At 44.8% G+C, this 10,215-nt stretch overlaps 1 protein-coding gene across 1 annotated transcript in view; it reads right to left on the reverse strand.

Annotated features, from left to right (window-relative positions):
* The window catches only part of robo3 (roundabout, axon guidance receptor, homolog 3 (Drosophila)), a 332,776-nt gene extending 330,509 nt beyond the window's left edge, over positions 1-2,267 (reverse strand). Inside the window, exon 1 of the mRNA XM_070892823.1 lies at positions 2,207-2,267. Coding sequence (XP_070748924.1) covers positions 2,207-2,267 — 61 coding nt within the window. The remainder of the gene's footprint in view (positions 1-2,206) is intronic.
* Between the last annotated feature and the right edge of the window lie 7,948 nt (positions 2,268-10,215).

Here is a 10,215-nt window from a genome sequence, read left to right on the forward strand (position 1 = left end):
GCACCGTTGCCCCACACACATGATGGGACCTTTTTGTTCGAAAAATCCAGCATTTGCATGTCTCAGAGTTACTGGGGGAATCTAGAACTAGGGGGCATAGGAGAGGGGTTGACCATTGAAAACGGAAATGAGGAGGAATTTCTTCTCTCAGAGTATGGTGAATCTTTGGAATTCTCTGCCCCAGAGAGCTGTGGAGAGCTGGGTCATTGAAGGTTGAGATAGACAGATTCTTGAATGATAAGGGAGTCAAGGGTTATGGGAAGCGGGAGGGGAAGTGGCGTTGAGGCCAGGATCAGATCAGCCATAATCTTATTGAATGGCGGAGCAGGCTCGAGGGGACAAATGGCATACTCCAACTCCTATTTCTTACGTTCTTATGTAGACATCTACAAAAGCAGACTGCAAGATTGGACGGATGTTCAGCCAATATGGGTGGGGTTCAGATTCAGGCACCCGGGGACTGCATCATTCACATAAATGGTTACAAATCAGCATGGATGGAGATTTGAATTGTACCCATCTCCTGTGTTGACACAGAGGAACCACACTGAGAGAAATACCTAACTGGGGTGTGACTCTCGCAAGTGATATAACTTCAATAAACACAATTAACTTGGTGAACTTGGTGAGCAACAAGTGATGGAAACACATTTAGAATTTAAACCTACACACGCACAGAAATACATTCACTCGGGCTCTCTGCATGCAGTGCAGACTGTGTGTGTGTAGTGTGTGTGTGTGTGTGTTTTGTCTCAAATTTACTCTTGGAAATCAAACGACTTGCTTCGTTCCCTGATGGTTCATGACAGAACCGTGTCCTTTGTGATTCCTGTTTAGAAAAGAGTCTCTTTTTTTTTACAAACACACACTGTGACACGCACACTTCTCAGTTTGATTTCAGTGTTTGCCCAGCCACACCACGTGCTTGTGCTCAGAGCCTGCCTCATTCACAATCCTCTACATTACACCCCCCACCCCCAGCAGCTCTGTCGCAAAGAAATTATAAAAGGCACCACACTTCTGGGATCCGAGAGCTCGCTGTGAGAACTGGGCAATGCACCGGGACTAAGGGAAATGATAGGGCCTGTTAACTGCGAGTCCCCAGTCACTGCAGCACATTTTAAATCCTCCTTGTGGTTGCTAGCCGTTCTTTCGCATCACATTTTGCTTTTTTACCTTTCGGCATCCAGGCCTACAAGCCAGCGGACTCTTTAAATCATGCATTTGGCTTTATCCGGGAGTCACTAATCGATTTCCCTGTCACCCTGACCTCTCGCAGTGTGTGTCTCTACACGCTCTGTTCCAACCCTTTGCACAGTCCCGTCCGTGTACAGTATCACCTCCCTCTTCCGTGATCAGCCTCGGCAAGTCAGGTTCGGGTTGCAGTGAGTTTTACAGGACACGCCGAGAGGGTAGGACACATTGGGCAGATTTAAGGGATTTTTTTTTCTTTGCACGGATTTTTATTGAACCAATCTTCAGTGTAAAATATGAAGTGTGTGATCCCCTTTGTGTGTGTGTGTGAGGTGGAGGTTAAATCGGCCGAAACCTCTCCCCACTCACACACGCACACACTCACTCTCTCATACTCAATCTCACACTCACACACTCACAAATACTCACTCACTCTCACACACACACACACACACTCACATACACACTCAAACACTCACATACACACTCACACTCAATCACACACTCACTCAAACACACACACAAGCACTCGCACTCAAACACCCATTCACACTGTGGTTGTAGAAGCGAAGTTGATCCCAGAGCCCCACAGCTGCCTCTTTAAAGCAACCATACTAAACCAAACACATCTGTAATACACATTGACCAACTTTTTGATCTTACCTCCTATTAAATCAAATATTCCACCCTTCTCTCCCCCCCCCCCACCCTCTGAAATCTAAACGGAAACTCGCAGAAAAGTAATAAAAGCTTTCTTTATTGTAATTAATTCCCCATTATTATTATTTTCGTTCAGTTCTGTTGGAATTCCTATTTGCAAAGGAGCCCCTGTGTATAGGTCGGCTGCAATTATATTTAAACATGTAACCAGAGACAGACGAATCAAATGAGAATCTGAAAGTGACAAATCCACAGAAAGATGATTGTTTTTACTGATTTCCCCATCTTTTCCTCTATTTTCAATCCACTTTAAAAAAAAATCCATGATTGCACATTTGCTTGTGTTCCTTACCCGCAGTCGAGCTGATCAGGAGAGGCAAGAGAATGTGGAGTGTCCTGGGGACGCTCGGCATCGCGGATTTCCTCAAACCGCCCGTCCCAAATCGTTACAGTACAGCAAAAAAAAATGCAAATCAAATTTTCTTCCAAAAAAATCCCCCTCTCTGGATCCGATCCAACGGGAGGAGCATCCAGGCTCCGAACCCTCGGCCACTCGGGTGAAATTCACTCAAACTCCGGCTGAAACTGACAAACAGGCACCCTTTCCCGCTGTCGCCCCCATATATCCAGGGAGAGTCCCAGGGAGAGATTGGCCGTGGGGACTCCCGATCTCCCAGCCTCTGCTACTCAATGTATCCAGGCCGCTTTCATTCATTCATCTCATTCATTCATTACAGTTCTCGTTCTCTCTCTCTCTCTCTCTCCCGGCCGCGCAGGAGTTATCTCTTGGTAACTTGTTTCAACTTCGCCAGCTGATTCCGTCACGCACTCCAGCCCGCCTCCCTCCACCGCCCAGCACACGGCACCTTCTGCCTGTCACTCTGGGGAACGGCACACTCTTTCCAACCTCCCACCACCACCACTCCCCCCCATTGCAAGTCCTCTCGGACCAGCCCATCAATTCATCTGGCCAACAATCCCTTCAGATTAAGAAGGAAAAAAATACACCATCGCTCGGGTTGCCTCTGCCAGTCAGTGTTGAACACAAGAGCTATTATTTGGGATCGTCCCCAGTCAAGCTAACATTTATTCCACAAGTCTCAGGACAAAGTCACGGGGGTGCAATGAAGAAGCGACAGGGCTCAGTACCGCGGAATACACGGCCCACTGTGATACTGGGCTATGCAGAGCAGAAAGTTCACAAGTTCCACACTGAGCGAGCTGATTTAAGACGGAGAATCAGTAGATATTGCTGCTCCTGGCCACCATCCAACGACACCTGCTGGACAGTGTGTGTAAGTGGCTGTCCGATGGGCAAAGCTGTGTTGCTCCCCTTCCTCCAGAGTACACGAGCATCCAGACTACCTCAACAACAACAACAACATGTATTTATATAGCGCCTTTAACGTAGTTAAACATCCTTGGTGCTTCACAGGAGTGTTATAAGTCAAAACAAATACATTAGACATCGAGTCACCGAAGAAGAAATTACGGTAGATGACCAAAAGCTTGGTCAAAGAGGTAGGTTTTAAGGAGTGTCTTAAAGGAGGAAAGAGAGGTAGAGCGGCATAGAGGATTAGGCAGGGGTTGACGGTGGATAGGCAATGGCAGACATTTAAAGATCACATGGATGAACTTCAACAATTGAACATCCCTGTCTGGCGTTAAAAAAAGAACACGGGGAAGTTGTCTCAACCGTGGCTAACAAGGGAAATTAGGGATAGTGTTAAATCCAAGGAAGAGACACATAAATTGGCCAGAAAAAGCAGCAAACCTGAGGACTGGGAGAAATTTAGAATTCAGCAGAGGAGGACAAAGGGTTTAATTAGGAGGGGGAAAATAGAGTATGAGAGGAAGCTTGCAGGGAACATAAAAACTGGCTGCAAAAGCTTCTATAGATATGTGAAGAGGAAAGGATTAGTGAAGACAAACATAGTCCCTTGCAGTCAGATTCAGGTGAATTTATAATGGGGAACAAAGAAATGGCAGACCAATTGAACAAATACTTTGGTTCTGTCTTCGCTAAGGAAGACACAAATAACCTTCGGAAATGCTAGGGGACCGAGGGTCTAGCGAGAAGAGGAACTGAAGGAAATCCTAATTGGTCAGGAAATTGTATTAGGGAAATTGATGGGATTGAAGGCCGATAGTCTGCATCTCAGAGTACTTAAGGAAGTGGCCCTAGAAATAGTGGATGCATTGGTGCTCATTTTCCAACATTCTACAGACTCTGGATCACTTCCTATGGATTGGAGAGTAGCTAATATAACCCAACATTTTAAAAAAGGATGGAGAAAGAAAATGGAATTATAAACCGGTTAGCCTGACATCGGTAGTGGGGAAAATGTTGGAATCAATTATTAAAGATGTAATAGCAGCGCATTTGGAAAGCAGTGATAGGATCGGTCCAAGTCAGCATGGATTTATGAAAGGGAAATCATGCTTGACAAATCTTCTAGAATTTTTTGAGGATGTAACCAGAATGGACAAGGGAGAACCAGTGGATGTGGTGTATTTGGACTTTCAAAAGGCTTTTGACAAGGACCCACACAAGAGAGTAGTGTGCAAAATTAAAGCACATGGTATTGGGGATAATGTATTGACGTGGATAGAGAACTGGTTGGCAGACAGGAAGTAAAGAGTAGGAATAAACGGGTCCTTTTCAGAAAGGCAGGCAGTGACTAGTGGGGTACCGCAAGGTTCAGTGCTGGGATCCCAGCTATTTACAATGTACATTAATGATTTAGACGAAGGAACTGAATGTAATATCTCCAAGTTTGCAGATGACACTAAGCTGGGTGGCAGTGTGAGCTGTGAGGAGAATGCTAAGAGGCTGCAGGGTGACTTGGACAGGTTAGGTGAGTGGACAGATGCATGGCAGATGCAGTATAATGTAGATAAATGTGAGGTTATCCACTTTGGTGGCAAAAACAGGAAAGCAGAATATTATCTGAATGGTGACAGATTAGGAAAAGGGGAGGTGCAACAAGACCTGTGTGTCATGGTACATCAGTCATTGAAAGTTGGCACGCAGGTACAGCAGGCGGTGAAGAAGGCAAATGGCATGTTGGCCTTCATAGCGAGAGGATTTGAGTATAGGACAGGGAGGTCTTACTGAAGTTGTACAGGGCCTTGGTGAGGCCACACCTTGAATATTGTGTACAGTTTTGGTCTCCTAATCTGACGAAGAACATTCTTGCTATTGAGGGAGTGCAGCGAAGGTTCACCAGACTGATTTCCCAGATGGCAGAACTGACATATGAAGAAAGACTGAATTGACTAGGTTTATATTCACTGGAATTTAGAAGAATGAGAGAGGATCTCATAGAAACATATAAAATTCTGACAGGATTGGACAGGTTAGATGCAGGAAGAATGTTCCCGATGTTGGGAGTCCAGAACCAGGAGTCACAGTCGAAGGATAAGGGGTAAGCCATTTAGGACCGAGATGAGGAGAAACTTCTTCACTCAGAGAATTGTGAACCTGTAGAATCTCTACCACAGAAAGTTGTTGAGACCAGTTCGTTAGATATATTCAAAAGGGAGTTAGATGTGGCCCTTCCAGCTAAAGGGATCAAGGGGTATGGAGAGAAAGCAGGAATGAAGTACTGAAGTTGCATGATCTGCCATGATCATATTGAATGGTGGTGCAGGCTCGAAGGGCCGAATGGCCTACTCATGCACCTATTTTCTATGTTTCTATGTTTCCAGAGCTTAGGGCCGAAGCAGCTGAAGACATGACCACCATTGGTTGAATGATTATAATCAGGGATGCCCAAGAGGGCAGAATTTGAGGTTCACACCTGACCCCTCGCACTTGATCAGATCCCAGGGGGTGACAGGTGAGCACAGAACTGTCCCTCAGCATCACAGAGCACCATGTGCAGGGGCAGCTAAAGCACAGCCTGAGATCTGATACCATGTGACTGTTTTCAGCCACATCAGACCTGATCGGATATTGATTGGAATGTGCTCTCTAATTAGAATACTGCTATAAAATAATACATCATTTATGGATTTGAAATGTCGAAACTCTTCTGACAAAAGGACAATAAGTACAAGGAATGTGATATAACAATGTCACAGAAGATGTCATTTTATTTAGGAGCAAAAAAATTCTGTCAATCCATTTGTGTTATCAAGAAATGCACCTTTATACATTTCATACACTTCCTGGAAGGACAGTCGGGAACCAGAGGATACAGATTTAAGATCATTGGCAAAGAAATCGCTGGAAATGAGGAGAATTTTTTAACGTAATTGCTCTGGTCTGCCTGCCTGAAAGGGCAATGGAAGCAAATTCATGTCAAAAGGGAATTGGATATATAGCTGAAAAGGAGAAATTTTCTGGGCTATGGGGAAAGAGCAGGGCAGTGGGACTAATTGGAAGTTCTTTCAAAGAGCTCACACAGGCATGATAGGCCAAATGGTCTCCTTCTGTGCTATATGATTCTATAATTACGTACCTGTGGAATAACAATAGCCTGTTCAGAGGCTGGGTATTCTGTGGCGAGTGTCTCACCTCCTGACTCCTCAAAGCCTTTCTACCATCTACAAGGCACAAGTCAGGAGTGTGATAGAATACCCTCCACTTGCCTGGATGAGTGCAGCTCCAATAACACTCAAGAAGCTCGACACCATCCAGGAAAAAGCAGCCCGCTTGATTGGCACCCCATCCACCACCTTAAACATTCACTCCCTCCACCATTGGCGCACCTTGGCTGCAGTGTGCATCATCTACAAGATGCACTGCAGCAACTTGCCATGGCTTCTTTGGCAGCACCTCCCAAATCCGCAACCTCTACCAGCTAGAAGGACAGGGTAGCAGGCGCATGGGAGCTCCATCACTTGCAAGTTCCCCTCCAAGGTACACACCACCCTGACTTGGAAATGTATCGACGTTCCTTCATCGTCGCTGGGTCAAAATCCTGGAACTCCCTCTCCAACAGCACTGTGGGAGCACCTTCACCACACGGACTGCAGCGGTTCAAGAAGGTGGCTCACCACCACCTTCTCAAGGGCAATTAGGGATGGGCAATAAATGCTGGCCTTCCTAGCGACGCCTACATTCCAGAACAAAATAAGGAAAAAGCAATGAGCTAGTGGGGCAGCACATCTGACCAACGATTTGCCAAGGGCTGAGTTGCTCACCTCGGGCATGTTGCATTGTCGCGACAATGAGCAGGTGACAGTCACTTTCTTACATGGACAGAGGGAGATTCAGAGGAGGCAAAACGCCCAGACTGGTGTCACGTGGTGCTCAGTCGCAGCAGAATTCATGGTGGTCTACAACAACAACTTGTATTTATATAGTGTCTTTAATGTAAAAACATCCCAAGGCATATCACAGGAGTATTATCAGACAAAATGTGATCCCAAGTCACATAAGGAGATATTAGGACAGTTAATCAAAAGTTTGGTGAAAGAAATAGGTTTTAAGGAGCAGATTGTCGCCTCTGCTCCACCCCTCCCCACCCATGCAGACAAAGCGTGGTCTGGAAGTCCCACTGTCATACACTCTATATCTTGTTGCTGAATGTAAAACATTCTCTGTGTGAAAAGAGCCTACACAACTGACTGGTAATTTATCGTCGGGCCCTCATTCGTTCCTGCTCCTCCCCTACACAGTGGTCTGGTATTGCACACTAAAAGATGCACAATATTCTGAATTATAACATAACTACTGACTATGTCATTCCTTTGAACATGCATTTTACTCTGCACTAATGCTCACTAGTACCAAGAGGATCAATATGATTGAATAATGTATTTTAATAGAATAAAAAGCTGAAAAGGTTTATGATATGAAATAACTGGTTGAACAAAATGTTACACGATTTAATAAAATATTGCATAATATTAGTTCTCTAAAACTTATTTTGAAATAGTTAAGGAATTAGTCAAACATCATTATGACCTCGAGCTTCCGGTCGCCTGTCACTTTAATTCTCTGCTCCACTCCCACTCCGACCTCTCTGTCCTCGGCCTCCTATACGGTTCCAATGAAGCTCAACGTAAGCTCGAGGAACAGCACCTCATCTTTCGATAGGCACTTTACAGCCTTCCGGACTCAACATCGAGTTCAACAATTTCAGATCATAACCTCTGCTCCCATTTTTTTCAGACAGCAACTACTGATGATTCGGCTATTCCCATTTACACCTCCTCTAGACCCATCTTTTATTTCTTTACTTGTCCCATTATCATCCCCTATTGCCTTGCACCTTTTGTCATTTAATCTCTCCTGCCCTTCACCCTGTCACTGACTTTCCCTTTTCTTTCCTCCCCCTCCTCCCTGTCCCTGCCTCTGTACTTGCTTATAACCTTTTACATCTCTAAATTTTTCTAGTTCTGACGAAAGGTCATCAACCTGTTTCTCTTCCACAAGTACTGCCTGACCTGATGAGTATTTCCAGCATTTTCTGTTTTTATATCAAGTTTCCAGCAACCACAATATTTTGCTTTGATAAAGATAATGACAATTAATGTTAAATTATGGGCAGTTTTATGTTATGGATTTCAGTCTATTAGCAACCATGTTCATGCTGCCCAAGCTTGTTCAAGACCCTTATAGACAAACCATTCAATTTAATTTCCATACTGCAGTATTTGCTGTCCAGGGGAGGCTTAAGGGAATACATTGGACAGCCTAACCCGGGCGGCCCTCTACACACATGGAGGAAGTTATTGGGTTATCAATTATTGGCAATTACTTCATCACATCAAGATGCTTTTATTTATTTATTTTTTTTTTAAATTCGTGTCCAATCGTTCCAATTCTTTGTCAAACGCCAGAGGTCACCCTGCACCAGTCAAGGATCACTCTGCGCCAATGCTCTTAGCCAAAAGGCCTAGAGCCACTGCACCGTTCCTGGAAGTACTGCAATACCAGGTTCGTGCCATGGAGGTGGATGGGTCAGGTCCCCCACACACCTCCGTGGAGGTGGATGGGTCAAGCCATCCCACCCACCTCCTGTTTACAAAAATGTAAGCATATACCTTCCTGACCAGGGAGAAACCACCCGGAGGTCATGGTGGCTGGTCAGGTTAGTTATGCAGATCTTAGCCAAAAGGTATATACTGCTTTCCATGTTTAGCAGCTTTAACTAATAATGAAGGACACATGACGTAAGAACTTGTCGGTGTCGGTGTTGGCTCAGGTGATGATGATGATGACGAGTGGATAGCTTTTATTGCAAGGGGGATGGAGTCTAAAAGTAGGGAAATCCTGCTACAACTGTACAACTGTGTTGGTGAGACCACACCTGGAGTACTGCGTACAGTTTGGCAGTTTTGAGAAGGTTCAAGAGGTTAATTCCTGAGATGAAGGGGTTGTCTTATGAAGAACAGTTGAGCAGGTTGGGCCTATACTCATTGGAGTTTAGAAGAATGAGAGGTGATCTCATTGAAAAGTATAATATTCTGAGGGGGCTAGACAGAGTAGATGCAGAGAGGATGTTTCCCCTTGTGGGGAATCTAGAACTAGGGGACATAGTTTCAGAATAAGGGGTCACCCATTTAAAACGGAAATGAGGAGGAATTTATTCTCTCAGAGGGTCATGAAGCTTTGGAATTCTCTGCCCCAGAGAGCTGTGGAGACTGGGTCATTGAATATATTTAAGGTGGAGATAGACAGATTTTTGAACGATAAGGGAGTCAAGAGTTATGAGAAGCAGACAGGGAAGTGGAGTTGAGGCCAAGATCAGATCAGCCATGTTAGCCATGAATGACGGAGCAGGCTCGAGGGGCCAAATGACCTACTCCTGCTCCTATTTCTTATGTTCTTATGTAGCACTCTCACCTCTGAATCAGAAGATTGTAGGTTCAAGTCTCACTCCAGTGAATAATCTAGGCTGGCATGTGTGTGCAGTACTGAGGGAGTGCTGTTCCATCGGAGGTGCGGGCTTTTGGATGAGACGTTAATCCGAGGCCCTGTCTGCCTCTCCAGGTGGGTGTTAAAGATCTCACGGCGCTATTCGAAGAAGAGCAGGGTATTCTGTATACCAGGTGGCCAATATTTATTCCTCAACCAACATCTCTAAAACAGATTACCCAGTCAGTTATTTAACTGCTGTTTATGGGACCTTACAGTGCATAAATGGGCTGCCACGTTTCCTACGTTACAACAGTGACTTCACTTCAAAAACACATCATTGGCTGTAATGTGCTTTGGAATGTCCTGAGGCTGTGAAAGGTGCTATATAAATGCAAGTCTTTTTTATATATAGGATAATTTACAGGTTCAAATTGTGAGTAAACCACTTATTTGGCCCTAACCAAGATGGTAGTGGATTTGAAGCCTCCTGTGACCCTTCCAGTGCCACTGTTCGAAGGGTTATTTTATATTTCTCCTCAATATTT

Source organism: Pristiophorus japonicus, chromosome 11 (genome assembly GCF_044704955.1).
Source record: "Pristiophorus japonicus isolate sPriJap1 chromosome 11, sPriJap1.hap1, whole genome shotgun sequence".
NCBI classification, from domain to species: domain Eukaryota; kingdom Metazoa; phylum Chordata; class Chondrichthyes; family Pristiophoridae; genus Pristiophorus; species Pristiophorus japonicus.